This window comes from Hippocampus bargibanti, linkage group LG20, assembly GCF_051943395.1.
Source record: "Hippocampus bargibanti isolate YZ-2025 linkage group LG20, ASM5194339v1, whole genome shotgun sequence".
NCBI classification, from domain to species: domain Eukaryota; kingdom Metazoa; phylum Chordata; class Actinopteri; order Syngnathiformes; family Syngnathidae; genus Hippocampus; species Hippocampus bargibanti.
Genome location: NC_142753.1, coordinates 5014402 through 5039454, shown reverse-complemented (window position 1 = coordinate 5039454; position 25053 = coordinate 5014402). Strand labels below are relative to the sequence as shown.

General features: G+C 41.4%; 2 protein-coding genes across 3 annotated transcripts; both read right to left on the bottom strand.

Annotated features, from left to right (window-relative positions):
• Window positions 1-3212: 3212 nt before the first annotated feature.
• On the bottom strand, window positions 3213-8316 carry nt5c1aa (5'-nucleotidase, cytosolic IAa). Of its 2 annotated transcripts, XM_089023147.1 has the most exons (7): window positions 7912-8316; window positions 6342-6386; window positions 5814-5981; window positions 5597-5726; window positions 4585-4707; window positions 4193-4377; window positions 3213-4094 (listed from the first exon to the last, which is right to left on the bottom strand). In XM_089023147.1, the coding sequence occupies exons 1-7, from the start codon at window positions 8008-8010 to the stop codon at window positions 3747-3749; spliced, it is 1098 nt and encodes a 365-aa protein (XP_088879273.1). In that variant the 5' UTR covers window positions 8011-8316; the 3' UTR covers window positions 3213-3746. The 2 variants fall into 2 exon arrangements, with proteins under 2 accessions (XP_088879273.1, XP_088879276.1); XM_089023150.1 differs by lacking the exon at window positions 6342-6386.
• A 2696-nt stretch (window positions 8317-11012) lies between these two features.
• LOC148882780 (hippocalcin-like protein 4) lies at window positions 11013-23748 on the bottom strand. The gene is made up of 4 exons (XM_089023529.1): window positions 23579-23748; window positions 14857-15032; window positions 14416-14631; window positions 11013-14331 (listed from the first exon to the last, which is right to left on the bottom strand). The coding sequence occupies exons 2-4, from the start codon at window positions 15016-15018 to the stop codon at window positions 14134-14136; spliced, it is 576 nt and encodes a 191-aa protein (XP_088879655.1). The 5' UTR covers window positions 15019-15032; window positions 23579-23748; the 3' UTR covers window positions 11013-14133.
• Window positions 23749-25053: the final 1305 nt, after the last annotated feature.

Sequence of the window (25053 nt, the reverse complement as noted above, 5' to 3'; positions counted from 1 at the left end):
GAGTTCATATAAATAGTATCGTAATAAGCAGTACTATCGATATAACCGATATCGATATAACGAGACTTTACTGTATATATATGTTGAAAACTACTATGTTGTAATGACATGTATGTTATTGTTATCGTTGTATTGTAATATGTTATCAGGTATATTATTGACATAAGGAAGTGTGTTTCTTTTGCTGTGTGTTAACAGAACCCCCACCCCCCACACCCCCTCACCCTCACTCATCAGTAACTTGGCTGGTGGCGAGCAGCAGCTCATCACTCACACAGAATGGGGGTGATTACTTGGCTACATATTGTGACTCCTATATCTAAATATAGCTCTGGCTGTTGGAGCGAGGGGTAAGTGGGAGGGAGGGGGGGGGGGGGGGGCATGACAAAGTCGAGAGGTCTTCATTGATTCTGCGGCAAGGGTGAGACGGGTGGTTTTCGTTTATGCTTGTGGACACGTGAGTTGTGTACAAGCCGACATGCAAATGGTTGCAAATAGGAATTTAGTCATGATTAATGGATGGAGAAAAAAATGATTATATATATATATATATATATATATATATATATATATATATATATATATATATATATATATATATATATCGAAAAAAAATCCCAGCCGCTGAGCTAAAATGCTAACGGCTAGGTTTACCTCGTGTAGTACGTGTTTATTTTTAGTCCAGGTAGAATACTGCCCTTGTGTCATTCAGACAAGTCTTGTTTTCATAAAATTGAAGAAGAAGAAAAATAGTCCAAAAGTCTGTTTTAAAATTCATTGATTCGTTTTTGCTTCAGATTGCCTCAATATCATTGGTTCTACTCACAACCTAACAGGCCATTTTGAATAGTTTTTGGGCAAATTCTTAAATTAACTGTAATCTAGTTTTCTATACAATGACAAAGATTCATTATTTTTTAATCCAAAGACATCATGTACCAAAATATCAGCCATTGATGATTATACTCTACTGTTGTTGTTGACGGTCGAATATCCTTGTCGTTTAGCCTGGGTTGAAATCAGAAGTTACAGAGAGTCATCAACACATATAATGGGGTAATTCGCTATACGAACATCTTTAAACATCTTTTTGCATCGTTTGTTTATGTTTTGGACTTCCTGATACGTCATCCTGCCTGCCTTTACATGATGTCACATCCCATTACGTCACATCCTATTGCGTCGCACCCTGTCCGTCTTATACATGCTCTCCCAGTTCGTCTTCTCTCTCTCTCTTTTCTTTCTGCCCGTCCTCGGCCGACCTCCCACGATGTCTCTGCTGTCTACAAGATTAAAGTAACTTATTCTGTTCAACACCTGGCTTCCTGCTGATTTCACCATCCTACTTCCAACACCCTGAGAAGCCATGAACCAGGAACGAAGGATCACTCGTAACCCATCAATATGCAATGAAAAGTGCACTTGAACCAGTTGTAGATGTGTAATTCAAATTGAAAATCACAGCAAGGCACACCTTCCTTTCCATCCCCGGAAGATTTAAAGATGCAAACCACTGCCGCATCTCGACAGGCCGCTAATGATGCAACGTCCTGAGCTTCTGGGTTTGTTAAGAATGCCACTTCTCTCCGTCGGAGAGGCTATTAAGAGCATCAGCAGAATGTCGACATATGGCTTGTGTGCCAACTTGAAGAAACGCAAAGGAATAATGTATTTTATGTTATTTTATTTAAGAGAGGCTTGCGGAGGGAGGTGATGTTTAGTCACTCGCATGCATTAATTGGCTATGGATGGTTACCACTGTGTGAGGAAGGAGAGCATGTGGGGAAGTCCTCTGGGGAGATGTGTCAGACGATGACTCCAAACCAAACTGACCTGAGAAAGTCTATTTAACAGCCAAGAATAAAATCAACAAAACCTTTGCCTGGGCCAAACGATTCCAAAAGTGTCTAATGGGACAGTCGGAAATGGATTAAATGAATGCTTACCAGGGCAAAGCGACTCGGTTGTTTTCAATGTGCAATGCGTCATTCTCGTTGTTTGATGTTTACTTTGGCATGCAACTCAGAATCGGAGAAGTATGAAACAGCTCTTGTCGTGGTGCTTATGAATTGCATCTTGGTGGGCTCATTTCTACTCTGCTTGCCATCTGTCTGTCTTTTCCTTATGTTGTGTTGTTTTCCTGGAGCTATCCGAGGTTGCCTATACATTCCTCCATCTATAGTAAGCATAGGTCACAGCTGACAGCACGTTCGGAATGACCATGTGACTTTTATTTATTTATTTGTTTGTTTGTTTACTCATTTGGTTTCTTTTTTTATGTATCTACTTATGTATGTATGCATTTATTTAGCTGTTATTAATTCACATAATTTGTTATTTATTTATTTTATTTATTTATTTGTGTATTTGTCTATGAATTAATTTCGTTTATTAATTTATATTTTATGTATTTATTTATTTATCTGTTTGTATACTGTCTTAATTAATTTAGTTTATTTTTATTTACAGTAAAGTCTCGTTATATCGATATTCAAGGGAGTCCGAAAAAATATCGATATAACTGGGACTATCGATATATCCGACCCTGTTTGCATGTAATTTTCTCCGTGCGTGCATAGAAATAGTATCGATATAACCGGGACTATCGATATATCCGATATCGATATAACGAGACTTTACTGTATTTATTTAGCTGTCAGTATTCATGTAATTTCTTTTTATTTATTTATTTGTATATTAATTCATTTAGTTTAGTTCGATTTTGTTATTTATCTGTTTGTCTATTAATTCATTTAGTTTATGTATTTATGTATTTAGTTGATTCATTCATTCTTTCATTTTTGTGTTTGTGCTCACGCCGCTAAAGTGACTGGCAGTCACAGTCCAGTTAAGTCCTATTGGCCGTTGTATCTACTGCTACTTCATAGTTGAGGCATGCCACAATACCTCCTCCAGGCACCTTTTCTGGGCGACAATAGCCAGTCAGCTCTACGCCACCCTACTGTCAAGTTTATCTTTTCATTTGCATGCCGGACTCTAAATAAATGCCTCACGCGGTCTCCCGCCGGTACGTTCTGGCTTTTATCGCCTAAATTCTGCTGGAGGATCAGTTCCCGCCGGGACTGTTATGAACATATATCACAGACTGGAGAAGCGGGCTGTGTGTCTGTTGTGAAAAGATAAGAGGAACACAATGAGAAAGACTCAAAAGTCAAACCGCTTTCATTGTAAATAATGAATCGAGTCTGGGATGGAGCCCGCCATTCTGCACGTTTATTTGCGTCGCCGTGCTGCCACCTTATGGTTGATGGTGACAGTGATGAGGCGTTCGTGACGTTTATTCCGTTTTTATAAACAAATGAAGGACGCCCGACAGAAATCCCACAAAGGCACAGGAGAGAACATGCAAATTCCACGAGATTAAGACTGGAGCCTGAACCGAATCTGCGAACTGTGCGGCCGACATGCTAACCGCCGGTGTGCATATGACTCTTAGGCAAAACTGTCGTTGATTTGGGTTATGAAATCCCAACATGAAGTACATTTGGGGTCTAAAGTGCAAGTCAAATACTACAACCAACGTTGTACGCTATGCCCCGTTCTGTCTGGGGGTTAGCCGTCATGTGCTCATAGCAAGCAGATGCTAACATACCATAACCATGCTTGTTGACTTTAGGTGCTTCCTGTTGTTCGCATTTCATATATCGTGACCTCTTCATATTGTGTCTATTGGACAAGACTTTTCGATCGAAAAGTTCATTGCCCACCCCTCAGCCCCCTCTCATTTACTCCCCCACTTGTCTGGCCTTGTGCATCTGCGCGACGCCATAAGGCACATGGGCCGCAATGGTGCCCATTTCGGCCGCGCCCTCCACGTGAAACATCTGGTCGTCGAAGTAGATGTGAGGTCTGATCTTCTCCAGCATGGGCCCCTTGGGTGCCCCTGCCAGGAACAAGGCCTCGTCGATCTCCAGTCCCCACGCCCTGAGGGTCTTCAGGGCCCGGATACCTGAGCTGGCTGCGCTTCGGGCCGTCACTAAGTAGGTCCGGATCGGGCAGTCCAAACGCTGGCCTTTAGCGTAAAACTTCTTCTGGAGCTTCCCGAGGGCATCCAGGAACCCTTTCAGTGGACCCTTTTGGGGAAGAAGCAAGTAGATTGTGATTCACAATGTCGATTTCGCATTTCACGCGATTACTTTGATGCGGTCTATGATGGAAAAAAGCAGGTCACATGATCCAGCAGAGTGTCCTCATTTTCACGCTCGTGTTCGAAGAACTTGTCTAGTCCGTGGGTCTTGAAGATGCGCTCGGATTCGTCAGAGAACAGAACGGCATCGCCATCGAACGCCACCCTGAGCTGGGACTCCGACACCTCGGTTTGCTTCTCTGGCATGAACATGGTTGCCGCCGCGATACCTGGTAAACAATCGGGACTTGTTCGATTGACGCAAGTGGGATATCTTAGTAGTGTGAGCAGATTGCCTCGCAGCTAATTAAGACCTTTCCACTAAAATGTCAAAGACGCCTTATTTGCCTGACGGCGGCGATTGTTGTAAGTCACTTTGAGTTAGTTGTTATATGATAGATATGAAATATGCCCCCAGATATGAAATCGGCATTCACCTTCCGCCAGCGCCTCCCTGACCTTTTCCGCATCGGCCGACAGGTAGAGGTTTGTGTGCCAGGCCTTGAGGTAGCCGATTGGACTGGTCCCGCCCGTCATGCAAAACCGTTCGATGAAAAGATCTGTGAACGACACATTTAAGAGAAGCGATTGCTTCAAAGGCTAATTCAGCTAAAAGTAGACAACAGAGGACAGAAATTCCGACTAAAAAGCCTCCAATTAGATCGCATATCACCAATTGTTTATGTTGCTTTGTATTTACGGCCTGCTGGGTTTTGATCTCCCTGAGCTCTTTGGACTTGAATGTTTTCAAGCCTTCCTTCCAGGGAAAAACATCCTGCAGTCTTTTGTACTCTTTCTTCACATTTGTACCCATTATCAGTCCGATTTTATTGTGAATAGAAAAAAAAATGACCCTAGTACGAAAACGTGAGATGATGACCGAAACGTTAGCCCCAAGGATTCAACATTTTCCGATGAGAAAGCAGCATGGCGGTCTTAATCGTTTTTTAATGACTACGTGGCTCGTCATTGACCTCCTCTGTGTGAGGTTTCTTCAATATCAACATGTTCCCCAAACATCAGAAGGAGATTTGTTTGTCTTCGCTTTTTGTCGGGAAACTCGGAGGTCTGGAACCGACGGGGTGCTCACGCAGGGAGCCACCAGCGAGATCTAACGCCGTCTCCGGTCTGATATGTTTTTGTTTTGAGGGCCCGAGGATTAACCTTGGCTCCCGCGGGATGCAGTTGTAAACCTGACCCAGCGGAGGGGGCATCGGAGCATCTGATATCGTTTGATTGAGCAAACAGGAAGTGGCTTGTGTTGACGGAGAGAGACGTTTGCGTGGGAATGATCCTTGAAATGTCAGCTGTTGATACATGTCGTTGACTCATCTCGGCTCATCCCTGACTAGAAAGTCTTGATGAGAAGACAAATAAAATAGGATGTGATAGAAAACAGGTGTTGGGTGAGGTGTCTCTCGTGTCACCCCCCACCCACATCGTACTTACTGTGATGGTTGATGGTATTGATGAGGCGGATCCCGACATGAGCGTGGTTGTACGTCACCAGCACGATGTCAAACAGCTCCTCGCTTTGCGGATACAGCTCACGCAGACGGGTATTTACCGCTTCCAGAGCCTGTTCCCAACACGGCCACGTTATTTTCTCCCATATGTGTTGCATCTGTAAATATCAATATCCACGCAAAGGATTCCATTTTTGTACCTTAACAAAGGGGAAAGCAGGTCCGGGGGCGTAGGGTTCGTTCTCGTGTTCGATTTGGTATCTCAGGTATTCCTCCACACCGTCTTGCTCGAACACTTTCTGCTCCCGCTCCGTTCGGAACAGGACCCGCGTGGACACGGCGATAGTCACGGCGTTCTCCGGCTTAGGCTGCAGCCACAAAATGAAAAAAAGTGTAATCTGCTTGTAAAATATTACCCAAACACTAACCACTGTAGGGGTTGGCGGGGGTAAATATATTTTGACAACTTTTACTGCTGCTGTCGCACCTGAAATATTTGTTAGATAGTTTTCATGCTTGATGTGCCCGTTTTATCTTCCGTAATGATGCATTGTAAGTCATGCTATCTCATTTTTATTAGTTTTTTAATATAGTGGCTGTGACACAATCAACAAAATACGAATTGCATTCCAAAACAACGCCACGAGCGGTTCACTTTTGTCGTGATTGGTTAGTCAGGGGGGGGGGGAGTTGAGGTCATGCAGCCGTCAGCTTTCACTCGTACTCACAAAGAACACGCCTCCTTCCACCTTGCGGGCTCGTCTGCCTGTCACCTTCACACAATGACATTTTGCAATTTGTAAAAAAATTCTGCATGTGCAAATGTTTTTTTTTTTGGGGGGGGTCTCAGAGGAAAATTGTGACGATCAACTGACAGAATAGGCAAATAGAAATATGGACATGGTAATGGGCACAATGAACTTCTTCGACATTGTGGTGGTTTATGCTATGAATAACTGTTATGTCGTTGGAGGTGGGCTAGGTTAGAAGGCGGTGGGGGTGGGGGTCGATGGGGTGTCTTTGGTCTTTGCTTGCGATCCGATACCGTTGGCGTTAACTGCCTGTCCTCTGCCAGCCGGACCACGGGGCATGCCCCGATCACCTGACTCTCCCCTCAACCCCCGCCTTCATTTTCAGGACCTGTGTTGCTGATTCCAACCCCCGCTACCCCCACCTTCTTCTGAAAACCCTGACTTATACATTTGCACACATGGGGAAGCCACTTAGGTTGTTCTATAGAAAGAAGTGAGGAAGTTGGAAGGGATTTCCAAGTAACTGCTCACTGGATGCAGCAGTAGTGTAAGAAAAATAATAAGAGGGAGGGGGAGTAAAACTCCTGAGGGATATTTATAGGTGAGTTAAAGGCCACGGATGATGTGACGTGTTGCAGCTGATATGACAGCGAAGGGGGAGTGCTCCGAATTGGACTGTCGTGACCGTCAAGGAAGAAGAAATTCTGCAGCCACACAAATGATGCATATTTAGCCTCATATGAACTCGCAGACAGTTATTCGTCCACTATGGAAAGGCTACTCCTCTTGTTTATAATTCTTGAAGGGGGGCACTAGTTGCATGACTGTGTCTTTTAGGTTATGCTCGTTGTTGTACGAATGTGCTGAATTGAAATAATGTGCTATATTAAATTTGAATATCAACGCGAGCTTCCATCATCCAGGATTAATTCCAATGAGATTTGTACAAAATTTGACCCCCCCAACCAACCTCATTTGTTTTTGTTTTTTTGTGGTCATAATCATACCATATATTCCGGTATATAAGGCACACCCAAAAGCCCTAAATTTTCTTCAAAAGATAACCCTGCGCCTTATACGCAGGTGCGCCTTACATATAAAGTAATATTGAGGTCTCGCAACTACTGTCAACAGCCACCGACTCCACCCCCGCCCTGTAGAAGAAGTCATGTGTAAACCCAGCCTCTACTGTAACGTCTTATAATGGGGTGTACCTTATATTTGGAAAGCATTTATATATTTATATATTATATTTAGAACACTCTTTTGCATCTTATAGTCCGGTGCGCGTGATATATGGAAAAAGTTTGAAAATACACCATTCATTCGGGTTGTGCCTTATACTCCGGTGCGCCTTATACACGGTAAAAAATGATATATAGATTTGTAAGTTGGTCACGATTTGTAAATTAAAAAAAAACACGTTGCTGCTATTTACAGGATTGTAATGGGTGTTTGTTTAATTTTGGAGAGTACCTGTTTATTAGAGAAAAGATATTTAAAGGAGTGGCATAAAAAGGCGGATGCAAAAGTTGCTTGGACTAACCTGTTTTGTAACCTCCCACGAGCCTCCCTCCTCTCCATTGGAAGAAGCTAAAATTTGGAGCTCCTTCACCTTCACGGGGTCCACGCTCATCTTCACCATAGAGAATGTAAAAAGCCCTCAGGTGCCCCCCCCCTCGAAGTGGGTTTAGGAAATGGGAAATGTCACCGGAGGAAGGCAACGTCCTGCAGCTGTATGAAACATTTAGATGGGGCGCTCCTCTACGGTGGTGAGTGGCTGCACTTTGCTGGGACTATGCCAGCCATGTGTAAAAGGCAAAAAAAAAAAATGCTGGAAAAAAAGCCTCTCGCACGTGGCGACCGAGTAAACGGGGGTCATGTGGAAAGTGTAGTTGTCGGTAGGCGCAGTCCATCTGCCGTAATCTCTCCTCCCCAATGGAACACTTGCAAGCAACGTCGGCCTTCCTCACTCGCCCCTGCCCTCCCTCCTCTTTGTTTTGTCCTGTGATAGGCTGCCTGCGTTATGGCCAATCCCATGCAACAAAAGGAAAAAAAAAAACTATACCGTAATCCCTCATTTATCGCTGTTAATGTGAACCGGGACCACCCACGATCGACCAAAAACCGCAAATAGGCGACACCTGCATGTATTGGTAAATTTACATGTGTATGATTACATAAAATATTTTTAAGGTCAAATTTAGTGAAACACAGAACAGGACATGCATAAAGAAGCATAGTACAGTGAGACCTCAACTTACAAACACCTCAACTTACAAACTTTTTGTCTTACAAACGTCAAATTTATGAAAATTAAACCTTATAATAAGCACTATTTTCATAATACACACCCACCACGGCTGGCGGAGTGATCTTCGGCGGAAGCACACGACCGAACAGCACTAGACGTTAAGTTACCAACAGTCCTTATGGAAGGTGACTCTCCTTCCATAAGCCATTAACGACCATCAAAAAGGTTAATACAACTTTATTTTACAGCACAGTTTATTTCTTTAATTACATTCGTCATGTAATGCGCCTCTCTTTCCAAACAGCAATTCCCTTTGACCTTCGACCTCCAACGCCATTCCATCAAGCCATAAATCACAAATGTAAATAAAGTGACTTTATGATACAATGCAGTGTATTTCTTTCATTACAATACAATAGCACATTTATTATACATAGAATAAGGTATGTTGTGTGTAGTTTTAAGGCTTTTTTAGTTGAAAAGTATATTTGATGGAAACCCGGGAACGGATTATTCTCATTTTAATGGTTTCCTATGGGAATTTTATTTTTGAGATACACACTTTTCACCTTACACACTCTGTCTGGGAACCAATTAAGTTCGTAAGTTGAGGTCTCACTGTAAATGTTTGTAACTGTACTCGTGAGAGCGTGAAAAAATATATGATAGAAAATTTACCGATTCATTTGGATCAGAATTGTAATGGGATTTTGACTGGTTGTCTACATGTGCCTTCTAGTTGGCTGGCGACGTACCTCAGGTGTGAATCGCTTCTCGCCCTTTGAACTGGAACAGGATCCAGTTTAGTCCCAATAACACTCCTGTGAATTTTGTGAGTGAGTGAGACTGATCGAGTGGGTGAACATGTGAGTGTGTATGTCTGCTTTGGTTAAATGAGTCGAGCCTGAAGGTATCTGCTAATGGGTACCTTCTCCTCGCTTCACTGCAAGGCCATTAGCGTGCATGCTGATTATTCCACGGAGTCAGCAACAAAATGGATCAGCACATCAAAAATGCCTGGATGGGTAGTTGACATTTAGTTTTTTGGGTTTTTCGAACTGTAGAACGAACTGTCTCAGAAGTACTTGACTGTGTCTCAACACCCTCGTGTGGCGTCTTTAAGCAATGTTGTTCTCTGCCGTGACCTCTGTTATATCCAGACTGTCCTCTACCTCTCTCTCTCTCAATCCCTCTCGGCACCATTGCGCAAATGGGAGTTTTTATCCCGAAGCCGAAAGTGATCCAGTGAGGCTTGTGATTGATCGGTATTGATCCATGGAGAGTGGCTGAACAGACTGGAATATATATACAGTAATATATCTATATTATATCGATATATATATATAAGGGAGTCGATATATATATCGATATCGATAGTACTGTTTGCATGTAATTTTCTCCTTGCGTGTATAGAAATAGTATCGATATAACCGGGACTATCGATATATTCGATATAACGAGACTTTACTGTAGTAAAGTATCGATATATATATATATATATCGATATATATATATAGATATATATATATATATATATATATATAAAACCAGTGTAAATCATGTCACCATGGGTGGGCTTGAACCCGGAAGATCACTATATTCACTTACAGGATTTTTTTTAAATTAAAGTCAAAATATGAAAAAAAATAATAATAATAGACGGATACATGAATCTTCTTCTTTTCCTTTCGGCTTTTCCCTTCAAGGGGTCGCCACAGCCTCCATCTTCAGACGTTTGATTTGCATGTTTGTTTTGCCCAAGCTTTTACGTCGGATGCCTTCCTGCAACAACCCTCTGTATTTATCCGGGCTTGGGACTGGCACAAGTAAATAGATAAATATATAAATAAAAAATATACTGATGAATAAATACATAAATAAATAAGTAAATAAATTGAAAATAAATATATAACTAAATACCTAGATACATATCAATAAATAAATATACCGATAAATAAATAATTAAGTAGACAAATAAAAATAAATAAATAAATGAACGAGTAAATAAATGAGCAAATAAATAAATAAATACATAAATGGATAAATAAATAAATAAATAAATAAATAAATACAACGCCTTTCCGAAACATCCATATGCTCGGTCCTTCACTCTTGCCTCTTATTTATTTATTATAGCCCCCTGATTCTTTCAAGGCAGTCACACCATTGTCAATCATCAAGTGTGAATCGTCATGAGAGTATGATCATGATCCGTGATGCGCACATTTCTGTTTGTGCGTGTCTGGTCGTTGGTTGGACACAGCACGGTTGCTGCGGAAACAGCGGGGGTGACGTCATTGCAGCAAAATGACATCATCGCTAGATGGTGACTCATTACATTTTGCGGGTCTTTGCTTGTGCTATGACAGAAGAGACGGAGGTGAAACACATGCTTGACATCCACGTGTTTTAATTTTAATGTAACAAAAAGAAGTATGTTACCTTTTTTTTTACTTCTCGGGAAAGCATCCGACTTGACAAATAGACATTTACAAATGATTCAAAAGGAAATTAAAAAACATAGTTCCTTCGTATTTCTGTGGATGTGAGTGGTGCATCCCGTCATTTTCGCCGCGAAGGAAAACAAAACCATCTTTGGCACTTAATATTTGGATTTTGAACTAAAGTCTCTACAAAAAAAAATGCCATATTGCCAACAGATGTTGAATATTAACGGCTGTGGTCCTTGTAGACATAAGCATGGTTGAAGGGGCCACTTTGTGGGATTATTCAACCAATAAGTGGAACTATAAAAAAAGGGCAACCACAAAAAAAGATCATTGCACTTCATTTATATGCAATACCACACCGACTAGTTATTATTTTGGTTAACTGTGCACAAAAGCAATTCTTTCTGACTTTCATTTCAATGACTCAAAAATGTAGGACAGTTCGTTTTGTATATCTGGTACAAATGTTTTGAATTATTGAAGAATTTGGCCTGACATACTGCTTCCACCCACTGGGCGGCACTGTGACACACAACACATAATCTCCATCCCCTTCACTGTCTTTGCCACGATGTCCTTGGTTGAGACAAAAACATCTCAGCGGATATTTCTAGTGTGTGTTCCACAGTGACTAAAACCACACACGAAGACCCACGGACGCAGAGTACCAGCCGAGCACAAAAGCGGGGACGATACACGATGTATTTGCACGCATATACAACACACGGATGTTGACAAAACGAGACCGATATGTCTTTTTTTTGTCACACAAATTATGCAAATACACACCCACCTCCGAACACCCGCAAAAGTCCGTCCTTTAAACACACACACACACACAACCTCCTGTTTGAATGTTTTTGTGAGGTCTGGGTAACACCAGGTAAGGAGTGATGACCACCCTTTCTGATAAGTTTAGAGAAGAACTAGTCTTACATTTGTGCACTAGATGTCCCCTTAACTGCGTTTCCCACTTCAACTTCTTTCTAGACCCTCTAGAAGCCTTTAGAATGAAAAACGTCTGAGGACCGGCCAAAAGGTCCTCACTTGTCAAAAATGTCCTCAGTACGTATGGTATAAAATCATAGTGGTCCTCACAAGAATATCCACACACACACACACACACACACACACACACACACACACACACACACACACACACACACACACACACACACACACACACACACACACACACACACACACACACGAACCGTAGCTGTGTCATCTTTATGAAAGTAGTTCTAATCTACAAGTACTTTTACATATTACATCTGTTCATAATCATAAATAGCATTGTAGGATCATGTACATAGATTTTTTTTAATCATAATTACAGTATTGAACATGAGACGGCTTGCTAATGTCACTTTGAGAAGATGGGATGGGAGCAGCAATCTATTCCCAAGAACATGCAAGGGATATTTAGAAAGTCGGACATTTGGAATGCTCGGTTTTCGTTATCATCGTGTTTAATGCTAACGAGGTGCTAGAAGTTGGTCGCTATTCTTGACGTCAACACGTTTGATAGTCATTGGCTAGCAAATCGAATAAAGACCCCGTGTGGATTTGTATTCTTTCAATCGGAGCCAAGAATCACCCGATTCAAATGACCATATCAAAATCTCACATATTTCTAACAAAGATGGTATATCTTGATTATTCTGTTAGCTTAATCTGTTATCTGGGCTAATCTGTTAGTTTGGCTAATTTATTTAGAGACAACGGTGATTACAATGTGCCTATGTACGTGCCCGCTTAACTACTTCATCAAGCTAACACCAAATTCAAGTCATTTCAAGTGTGTTGAGCTTTTTCCTTTCCAGTTTGTGCTTTCACGTAGACTAGCAGGTGCGCCCACATCACAGAGTCCCCTTTTCAACCTTTTGCTATCACATTGATTTTTTCCCCCTTTTTTTCTTTCGAGATCAGAGCGGAGTTCAACAGAGTTCCTCTAGCTGCGTCACAAATCAAAGCGCTTCCCCTCTGACATTTCGGTGGGCAGGAAGGGGGAAGAAAGACGGAGACAAAACGAGCAAGAACAGGATGGCAAAGGCGAGTGAGACGCTGGCATTAAATTGGAGACGACCATTTTGCCTTTATAGGTAATCGTCACCGTCTTTCGTTATGTGATTATTGTCACTTCCTGTGGTGTATTTTATTTTATGTGTTTAGCATTGGTCTGTAATTAGCGATTGTGATGGGAGCACGGTAAGGAATTCACATTTTATTTTGTAATTGTCCAGAAATATTTATTTGGGAGACTCTGGGCTCTGGAATTTATTCGGGAATTGAAAATATGACATAGAGCGCCATTCCCGAATTTGTTCGGGTTTTGTTTTTTTCATGCTTGGGTGCCGATAAAGTTCTGGCCATGGCCTCTGGCAATGTTTTTTTTTCCTTTCCGCAAGGGGGCAGCATTTCCCTTTTTTCCATGTTAGCGCTTTGTTCCAGCTTAAGCTGTTATTAAACCAGTATGTATGTATTGCGTTGTATTTTGGACAGCTGCCCTCATTTCAAGATCATATAACTCCAAACCCCTATAATTTAGGAATTAACATTTTATTTTCTAATTAAAAAAGAGAGTCTATTGTTTCTCACGCTGTATTGAATGTTTATGTCGTCCTAAAATTCAAGTGACAATGACGAAAACCCAGGCAGTGAATGAGTTAATGAAGTTTGCTCTAAACCCAGATTTTATGTTGTACAGTAATCCATTTTTTTAAATGCTCTTCCAAGTGGGAGGGGATTTGACTGATGTCACACAAACAACAACAGTGACGCGATACTGTGGATGTATATGCACTCACTATACTGGCAAAGTTTTCATCTTGTTCCGATCATTGTCGTCATCCCAAATTCGAATCTCTCCTTTTTAGTTTCTAAATATCCCTTGAATCATGGTGATGAAACTCACGAAACCGCCAAAACATCTCTAAAGCCTGTGGAAGGGATGGGGGGGGGGGGGGGGGGGTTCTCCTGGCAATCGTAGATTTCCTCCCTCTATCTCCTCCAATTTCCTCTCCGAACCGAACCCCCCTTCCTACTCCCCTAACATGGCCGTCTACTTTTGCATGTCACACTGCAACAGTAAGACGATGGAGGGGTCCGACTTGGCCGCCTCCTTGAACTCCTCCAGGGAGATCTCGTCGTTATGGTCTTTGTCCATCTTAGAGAAGATCTTGTCGACACGCTGCTGAGGGGTCAGACCATCTTCGTTCATGCGCATCATAATCACTGTGCCCACCATCTTGTAAATGGCCTACAGGGGGTTGGGGGGGGGGGTTTCAAATGTTAAGCCCCTTCACAAAAGTGAGTCGACCATACTTTGGTGGTGTTGACCAACCTCGATGATCTCCAACATCTCCACGCGGGTGATTTTGCCATCGCCGTCCAGGTCGTACATGTTGAAGGCCCAGTTGAGCTTCTGTTCAAAGCTGCCCCTGGAAGTGATGGACAGGGCGCAGATGAACTCCCTGAAGTCGATGGTCCCGTCGCCGTTCTTATCGAAGGTCCGGAATGCGTGCTGGGCGAATTTGGAAGCGTCGCCGTATGGAAAAAACTAGAAAGGCGGAAACGTTTTGGTGTGACATGAACCTCCAAACTGCAAAGGAACGCTTGTTCCAAACAGGTCACGGTTACCAGAACAAGATAATCATGTTCCAGCGGAGTCCTTCATATTTATGGAAACAAAGTACAATGTCACCTTTCGGTCGGCAAGGCATTGCTAATAAGCATTTGAACTCTCCGTAACCTCTTTTCTGAAGTCGTCGGCCATGATGCTGACCTTGACGTAGAGTTGTTGAAACTCCTCCAGGTTGAGGATGCCGGAGGGGCAGTCCTTGAGGAAGCCCTTGTACCACTGCTTGAGTTCGGCCTCGTTGAATTCCGTGTTCTTGGTCAAGTCGTCCAGGACCTCTGGGGCCAGCTTGCTATTGTGTTTCCCCATGATGCGTCACCTCTCTAGAGATGGGAGGGGGCAAATAGATCCAGACAAAGAACCAAATTGGGTCAATGCAGCTGAGAGGGTTTGAGCACCCAATGGAGGCAGTCATGCATTGTAACATTGGTCATGTATAATGTATGTCGCTGGATATAAAAAGTCGAAAAACCCACCATGAATGTGACCTGGAACCTGTACAACCCATTTGGGTGGAAGTAAAAGTTACCCACTATATTCATGTGGTTGCGTAAGTCTACACCCCCCATCCCTGACTGGCTCGTATCAAAGAACTGGTCGCTTTCAAATTTATATAAAAGAAGCATCTGTGGATTGAATGTGATTGGTTACTTTCGAACACAGTAACATTCCATTCATAAATTAAATGAATTAATTCACCATTTAATTAACCAAGTAATTCATTCATTAATCAACTAGTAAGTAATTAGTTAATTAACTACCTTAGTAACCAATCAATTAATTGATTAATTTATTATATAGACTTCCTTATTAATTCATTAGTTAACATAAAATTATATTAAATTAAATACAAAAAAATAACATGAACTCATTCACTGCTATTCCCGAATTTATTCGGGAATTGAAAATATAACATGAACTCATTCACTGCTCTGGCAATTCCCCCACGAGGGGGCAGCATTTACCTTTTGTACAGCTGCCCCCATTTCAAGCTCAGATAACTCAAGACCCATATAATTTAAGAATTAACTCGTTATTCTGATGAAAAAAATATGTTTTCTTACGCTGAATTGCTTATTTATGTAGTCCTAAAACTGAATATTCTATGGGTCCTGCAACTTGAGTGAAAATGACAAAAACCCTGGCACTGGAGTGTACACATATTTGCACACCTTCTGGCAGTGAATGAGTTAATGACGAAAAACATTTCATTGTATGTGCAAATCTCTCAATTTTCTGTCCCGTATGAAAATATAATTGAAGCACATTGTCATCATTGCTGTTATGGTTAATGTCACGTAAAGCCATAAAAGAAGCCATACAAGCTCGTCGGACCACATCATGTCGTCACCGCTAGGGTATAAAATAGAAGAGATAGACTTGATTGAACGCAAACACTACACCAACAAGTCCCCCATGAAAAAAAGACCTATCATCCCCACGCTTGATCGTTCTTATGCACATAAAATGGCCCGTTAACCTCCCGCGGACCACCGCAGTCCCTTCATGACGCCATCCGTGAGTCATAACCCCCCCGTCTGACAGCTTTTTCCACACTTGTGCGCCAGGACACAGCAAGCGGCCGCAAATCCTGCCCCTCTAAAACTGCTCGTCCAGGAGCTTTGTAGCGAAAATATGACCGATGAGTCATGCGACGAGAGCGAGAGGTAGCCAATCGTCTCCGCAAAGTGCAGTGGGATTTTTTTTTTTATTCCCGCAGTAGTGCAAGGATGGTTTGCGAAGAGTGTTTTTTGCTCGGCCTTTGACTTTGCTTCAGAAATGTCAAGCCTCGTATGAAAAGAAGAAACCCTTCCACACGAGCCCAACAAATAAGGTTCGCGGCTGCACGTTTGTTTGTTCATAGAATCCTAATCCTTCAAGGCCACCAACTGAGACAAATGAGATTCTTCCCTCGGTTACGGAGCAAACGCTGCTCATAATAGAGTTTCCTCGGCATGATTTCAAGACGCTCCATTAGCCGGGCGAGGCGAAAGCCGTCAAGAAGCGACCCTCCCGCCTATTCTGAGGGAATCAAAATAAACACCGCTTATGACGGCACGGCGGGCAAAACCGGCAACTGAATGCAAATTATTCCCTTGATGGCTTTGCGTCCTTGCTAGAATCTTGAAGAGCTGGAAATGGTTTGTGTTTGGCCGTTGGGGTGGACTAATAATTCAGCGCACCTGGGGGATACCAAATAAAAATGCCAATAAGCTGTTATATACATATTTTTAAAAAACAACTAGCGAAAATGAACTATAATGAAAATCTCTTTAGCTTTTTAGCTTTTATCAAGTTCCAACGTTTATTATTCCAGTCATGCTGTACTGTATTTATTAGACAGTATTCCAATTATTCATTGGAAATTATGTGTCTTCGTCCTGTTTTTGGGATAAGATCATATAAATGCAATTCAAAACAACAATTAATAATAATAATAATAATACATTTCATTTATAAGCGCCTTTCAAAACTCTCAAGGACCCTTTACAGTCACATGATATTTCTTCTGCGGGTGAGCAGCGGCAGCCACAACTCATTCACTGCCAGATGTGCAAAATTGTGGTGCACAACTAGCAAGCAATACCGAGCGATTGATCGCCTCAGTTTTGTGCAGTACAGTTCAAATACAAATGTTTCATAGACAAGGGCAGGTCAATAATAATAATAATAATAATAATAATAATAATAACAATAATAATAATAATAAATATTAATTCAGAGGAAATAAATAATTCATAGTAATAATAGTAACATGGTAATTAATAGTAATAAATACTAACAATAACAATAATATATAATTGATTAAGAGTTAACAATAATATATAATTGATTAAGAGTAAATAATAATGTTCAATCATAATAATTGACTCATTCACTGCCAGGTGTGCAAAAATGCGTCCACTCCAGTGCCAGGGTTTTTGTCATTGACACTCAAATTCCAGGACCTATATAAGATGGAATTTTAGGACTACATGAACATTCAATGCAGCGTAAGAAACCTTAGACTATTATTTTCCATCAGTAAAAACGAGTTAATTCCTAAGTTAGATGGGTCTGGAGTTATATGAGCTTGAAATGGGGCCGGCTGTACAAAAGGCAAATCCTGCTCCATCGTGGAAGGGTAAAAAACATTACCAGAGGTCTGACCAGCATTTTATCGGCACCTACCCGCAAGAAAAACCAAAACCTGAACATGTCATATTTTCAATTCCAGAAGAAATTTGTGGATGGCAGTGAATGAGTTTATTTGTGCACCTCTGGGCTCACCATGTCATGCCTTGCTTCAGAATCAAGCTAGCATCTTCATAACAACAATCACGCTTCCAGGCTAGTCATTAATTTCCTTGTTTACTTCTTCATGAACCTTCATGAAGAGCCGTGCCACTTCCCAGAGAATCAACTCCCAAGAAACAACTCATGTAATACGCTCTGACATGCGGGTCTTTCCAATTGCAAAAATATGAACATTTAAACAGCTTCTTCCCCCAAGCCATTAACTCTTTGAACAGTAGCCCAAATTGAACTGTATAGTGCCTCTTTGCAATTTTTTTGCTGATGATACTAGTGCAGCGTGTTCGCCCGTAAACAAATTCCTTGTGTGTTCTACATAACTTGGCAATAAAGATGATTCTGAGTCTGATGAAGAGCCAAGATACACGGCGAGTGTTGCCAACTTGCCGGGCTGCATATCGAAATGGGGGGGGGGGGCCTAAGTCGGTTTGAGCTGCTGCCATGAACGCTGACGTCTTTGGCGAGGCTCGAAACACATCAGAAACACGTTCACGCATCTTGGTGTTCTCTCTCGTTTGGAACAGTCACAATGTCCCCACGAGGAAGGAAAATAGGGAAGAGGCACACACACACACACACACACTTCATGTAAGCACAAGCGGAAACTATCATTTAGGAATTGCAAGTTGTTGAATTATTTCTCTGGTCATAAGGTTCTATCCGCCAGCCTTACATTGATCAGAATGACGCAGGAATAAGAAGCTCGTCAGTGCGTGAAGATGACTCAATGTGGAACCCGCACTTCCGAGTGATGCGACCATTGCGGGAGAAGAGACAGCTTGCGAACAGATGACAAAGACTGATGGCGGCCGAGCAGGCACAAGTGAGGCATCCGCCGGTAATTTACCGCAACGGGCCTCGGATGAGACAGATGCGTGTCTTTTTGGGTAACGGAGGGCCGTCCACTGCTGTAAGACTGATAGTAAACACAAATCAGAGCCGCGCACGTGGGCGGCGACGAACGTGTGTTTTCTCACGCAAGAGTTAACTTCTGATAAGGATCAGGTCAAACTCTTGGTGGGTTGATGAGACGAATCGCTGATTATTATACTCCCTGACATGAGTTTGCATGTTCCGCGTGGGTTTTCTCCAGGTCCTCTGGTTTCCTCCCACATTCCAAAAACATGCATGGCAGGCAGATTGGACACTCCAAATTGTCCTTAGGTGTGAGTGGGAGAGTGACTGTTGTTTGTCTTTGTGTGCCCTGTGATTGGCCGGCAACCAATTCAGGGTGTCCCCCGCCTCGTGCCCCGCGACCCAAATGAGGAATAAGCGGTACGCAAGATGGATGGATTGATGGATGGATGGATGGATGGATGGATGGATGGATGGATGGATGGCTGGCTGTCTGTCTGTCCTCCGTCTGTCCTCCGTCTGTCTCTCTGTCTGTCTCTCTGTCTCTCTCTCTCTCTGTCTCTCTCTCTCTGTCTCTATCTCTGTCTCTCTCTCTGTCTCTCTCTGTCTCTCTCTCTGTCTCTCTCTCTCTGTCTCTCTCTCTGTCTCTCTCTGTGTCTCTCTCTCTGTCTCTCTCTGTCTCTCTCTCTCTCTCTCTCTCTCTCTCTCTCTCTGTCTCTCTGTCTCTCTCTCTCTGTCTCTCTATCCATCTCTCTCCATCCATCTATCCATCCATCCATCCATAGCTATCTAGCAATTCAGCTAGCGAGATGGATGGATGGATGAAGATACAGTAGCTTGATAGATGTAATGAATACAATCAATAATCAGTGATGCACCCATTGTCTGATCAATTTAACTCGAGCGTGAGATAGCTACGTAGCTGTCCATCCATCCATTTTTTAAAACCATGTATGTACAGTGTCCGAGTGCAAGTGCATAGACAATAACCTTTGTACAAGTGGAAAAAGTACAACGGACCGACAGAGGAACAATCAATGGGATACCAGTCAAATACCAGATCGAGCCCCAATCAGCTACAATTGTTTGTGTGTGCACGTGCGTGTGCATGTGCGCATGTGATAAAGGCCTCTGTCAGTGAATGGATTGTCTTGGAGGCAGCTCAGAGGTGCGTTGCCTTGACAATATGTTCTTGCCACCCAAAAGCAATAGAGAAAAATAAATAAATAAAGATTACATTTTAAAACATAGCCAATCGAGGCAACTGGACCTTTGCCAATTGACTTCCTGGTCTGTCTGGCTTTTACGTATTTGTTTAGTGCCTCGGTTTGATAGCTTTTTGAAAAACAACTGCAGACCACTGCAATTGCAACCCCCCCCCCCCCCCCCCACCACCGGGGCCCTGTTTTGCTTCTGCACTGATTAGCGGCGTGTGTTTATTGATGGTAGCCAATCATCACAGCGGTTGTGATCATGCTGGTGTCACCGCACACCTCAGCACTTGATGGAATGATGGGATGAAAACAACAACGGGGGAATACGCTCCATTCCAAATCGATGCGCTGACACATCGGTGAAAACGAGGGATTGGTCATGTTGGTCACCCGCATTGATTGGAAAACAAAAGACAATGTCAATGGCGACCGCGTTGCTGAACCATTATTAGGTCTCAATTATCTGCAAAAAAAGACATTTGATGTTTTTGGTTTGTAAATGTGAGTTGTTTTGGTAGGAATCCAGGACTTCATAGTAGTTCATGTTGTATTTCTGGGTTGAAATTGGGGAAAATAACAGTACGTATTTGTTTTTTTCCTTAACTCATTGACTGCCATTCACAAATTTATTCGGAATTGAAAATATGACGTAGAGCGCCATTCCCAAATTTGTTCGGTTTTGTTTTTTCTTGTTTGGGTGCCGATAAAGCACTGGTCAGACCTCTGGCAATGTTTTTTCCCTTCCACGAAGGAGCAGCATTTGCCGTTTGTCCCCTTTAGCGCTTTTTTCCAGCTTGAGCTGTTGTTTCAGCGCTACAGAAACCAATATGTATGTATTGCATTGCATTTTGTACAGCCGCCCCCATTTCATGCTCAGAGAGTCTAAGGCAGGGTTTTTTTGCCGCGGGCCACATTGTAGTTATGGTTTCCTCTCGAGGGCCGTTATGAATTTGGGGAACCTATTACAATGTTTAAATCCCTTCAAATATTACATATAGAGCACACAGCAAATTAATGAATAACTCGTTTTCAAATCTGAAGTCGAGAATAATGACTTTTATTGTGGTTGACATCTAAAAATATGAAATTTTGGCTCAGATTTTCGCAATCATCATGGAATTTAACAAGTTTGATTTGCTTTCGCGGGCCGAAAAAAAAATGATGTGGTGGGCCGGATTTGGCCCGCGGGCCTCGACTTTGACACCTGTGGTGTAAGGTTTCTTACGCTGCATTGAATGTTCATGTAGTCCTAAAATTCAATATTCTATGGGTCCTACAATTCGAGTGACAATGACAACAGCCCTGGCACTGGAGTAGACACATTTTTGCACATCGTCTGGCAGTGAATGAGTTCATTTGACAGATCCAACCCACTGACACATTTGCACGTCGATCGGAATGCGTCATCGTGCATCATTAATTTGCGCTCCTGCAGCAGTGGTAGCAGAATTACAGAATATGAAAACAATTCGAAGCGATATGTGGATTTTTAAAATCCAGTTCCAATTTGGCGAGGATGAGCCTGAAAACCGATGCATGTCACCAGCGCAGCAAACACAGCCGGTGATTTTTGGAAAAATTGTGGACAATGTGCTGTCGTGAACAAATTCATCACAACTACACTCTAGGAAATAAACCTGTTTTCTTTTTTTCTTTTTTTCTCCCAGCATGGAGGAAATAGCTGTTGTCACTTTGACAGCCGCCGTGTCTTTCTATTGCTTGTCGTCAATCACTGTAAATTACCGGTGTCATCGCCTTAGGAAGTCAGCCGCAGCGGGGCTGCCACACACCTGCATCTGAATGTATTCACTTTGCATTCTGATGCAGATTGGAAATAATGGCGTGGGGGAGTCAAGGCAATGAATTGAAAATGTCACGAATGACAATCCGTAGATTTCTAACATAGGAGTGTGGTGCGGTGGTTTCAGTTCACAATGTCAACAAAAAAAAAGAATAATACTAAATAAATACATTGTTAAAAATATAAATGAAAAAATAAATAGACATAAATAAATGAATACTCAAATACTCAAATGAATGAATAAATAAATAAATAAATAGGGTAACAATTACATAAATAAATAAATGCACACACAGTAAAAAATACATTGGTAGACAATTTAAAAAATGAATACATGTACACACAATAAATTAATGAATAATTTAATAAACAGATAAATAAATAAATAAATAAATAAATAAATATTCAAATAAATAAATACATACATACATACATACATAAATACATAAATAAATGCACACACAGTAAAAAAATACATTGGTAGACAATTTAAAAATGAATTCATCTACACACAATAAATTAATGAATAAATAAATAAATGAATGAATGAATGAATAATTAATTACATAAATAAATAAATAAATAAATAAATAAATGGCTAACAATTACATAAATAAATAAATAAATGCACACACAATAAAAAATAAATAAATTGGTAGATCATTAAAAAATGATTACTACGTGTACACACAATAAATTAATGAATAATTTAATAAATAAATAAATAAATAAATAAATAAATAAATAAATAAACGTAACCTGTGGCTGTAAATAGCTAACTAAATAAATCCGATACATCGGCCGTGTTATCTATCAAGCTGATATTTCCGACGCCGTTTGAAAAGAAAAAGCTTCAAAAGGATCAATTTATATTCAAATACCAAATCACTCGCTGTCATTTTTTCTCTCACACATCTGCTATCTTCATGCTAACAATACATTGCAAAAGGCCATGAATGTTAGCTAATACTGACAGTAAGTGACATTCAGTTACACCGACAAAGCAAAATTACCCAATAAATAAAAAAACTCGTCACGGGGTAATATAAACTTTCTCTACTGTATGAACGATGACAATTGCAAGAGTTTAGTTGAGGACCTTCTCTGCCATTTCTCCTTGCCCAACTAAACACGCTCCATCTTTTCTTATGGACTTCAGTGCTTCCTGATGTGGCACCACATAGAACATGCATAACTCCATACTCCCGATATGATAAAAAAAGAAAAACGCAAATGAGTAAAGCTGCCTTAAGCCCACCAGTCATATTCTCCCATGTCAACGCATAAACGTCGCAATCTGCCCTAGCACGTGACATTTTCTCACATTTCAGACCTACGTGGCTGTCCTTCATTGATAGTAATAGTATCCTTGTTTTGGATCAGCATGAAGGACACTCCGTCATCTGTAGCGACGTGTTCCGATCAATGCGGAGGGAGAGTCGGTGCGCCATCATAGCCACGATGGCATCCCCGGTACCCCCGGATTGCATGAATCTTGCAGCCCAGAGTGTCCTTGAGCTATCACCTGCTTCCATCTGTGCAGTGTCGTGAGCTTTAATGTGAATTATTTTGTTGTGCTGGAAGTGTGGAACCACCGAACAGAGAGAGCATCGCCTTGAATCGCAATACGGCATCTATTGACTTAAACCCCCACTTTCTTTGCAGTGATACAGATTAGTAGCGAATCAAAATGCCATCTACTCACCTGCAAATGATTTTTGAGGAGGAAGAAAATTATATGCTCCTCGTGCGTGAGACAAAAGATTGTTCACCTGTTCTCCGCGTAGCCTTTGGATCCCAAACACTGCCTCCCCGGTTTAAAAGTGAGCTTTGGCCAACGAACTCACCTTCTGAGGGAGAAGATGATGAATGAACTGCTGCCGTCTCCCCTGCCAACGCGGTGGCATCAAAGCCCCGCTCCCTGACGCGCCGCCATTGGCTGCGGCGCGTCAGGGAGGCGGTTCTCTTTAACCAGGATGGCTGCAGCTGCCTGTCAATCAAAACGCAAATCCAGAGGGGAGATCGGGAGGAGGATTTGGTCGACTTAAAAGATTGATTTCTCGAGTGTCTACACATTGAAAAAGAAGGGCTGTGAATCATAATCATTAGTGAATACACAACTACAAGGATATTGCGTTTTAATTTGAAAATGGATCATTAAATTGCTTTCTAAGCAGTCTAATTAAATTGCTTTAAGAATAGATTTACTTACTCACTTTCTTTGGGGCTTTTTTTAATACAAACTTTAATATCTGTTTTCATATTTTTAATGCGCCCACGTTTCATCATCATTAACCTAATCATCATCGTCATTATGCATAACAATAAAAATATACAATTATACATCGATTGCAGCCATTTTAATATTTGCATGCATTATTATTTGAACCCAAGAATTCATAAAAAATACATAGTCAAATATAGAATAATTAAAAAAATCTATCTATCTATCTATCTATCTATCTATCTATCTATCTATCTATCTATCTATCTATCTATCTATCTATCTATCTATCTATCTATCTACATACACATACACATACACATACACATACACATACACATACACATACACATACACATATACCAGTGGTGGGGCGTCAGAGCCAGCAAGGCCTTCTCTGCTGGCCTAGCATAATCAGACATCATTATCATAATTATAATAAAAGTCAATTTCATTAAAAAAGTATATATTTTTTTCTAAATATATACAGTAAAGTCTCGTTATATCGATATTCAAGGGAGTCCGAAAAAATATCGATATAACCGGGACTATCGATATATCCGACCCAGTTTGCATGTAATTTTCTCCGTGCGTGCATAGAAATAGTATCGATATAACCGGGACTATCGATATATCCGATATCGATATAACGAGACTTTACTGTATATAATTATTCTACATACTGTTTTCTTGATGTTATATTATATCCATTTGGTTATGCTCCTTTCAGTGTTGTAGTTTTAGGTCAGAGTTTTTAATCAGAATTCAGCTAGCTTGTGTCGCCAGGCTGTATGAAATCTGACCGACGCCTTCAGAATCAACAGTGAGGGCGTCTGTGCGCTGTACATGAACGGGCACATGTAGTTGATATATAGTTGCGATAGCCAATCAGATCACGAGTTGGCATATATATATATATATATATATATATATATATATATATATATATATATATA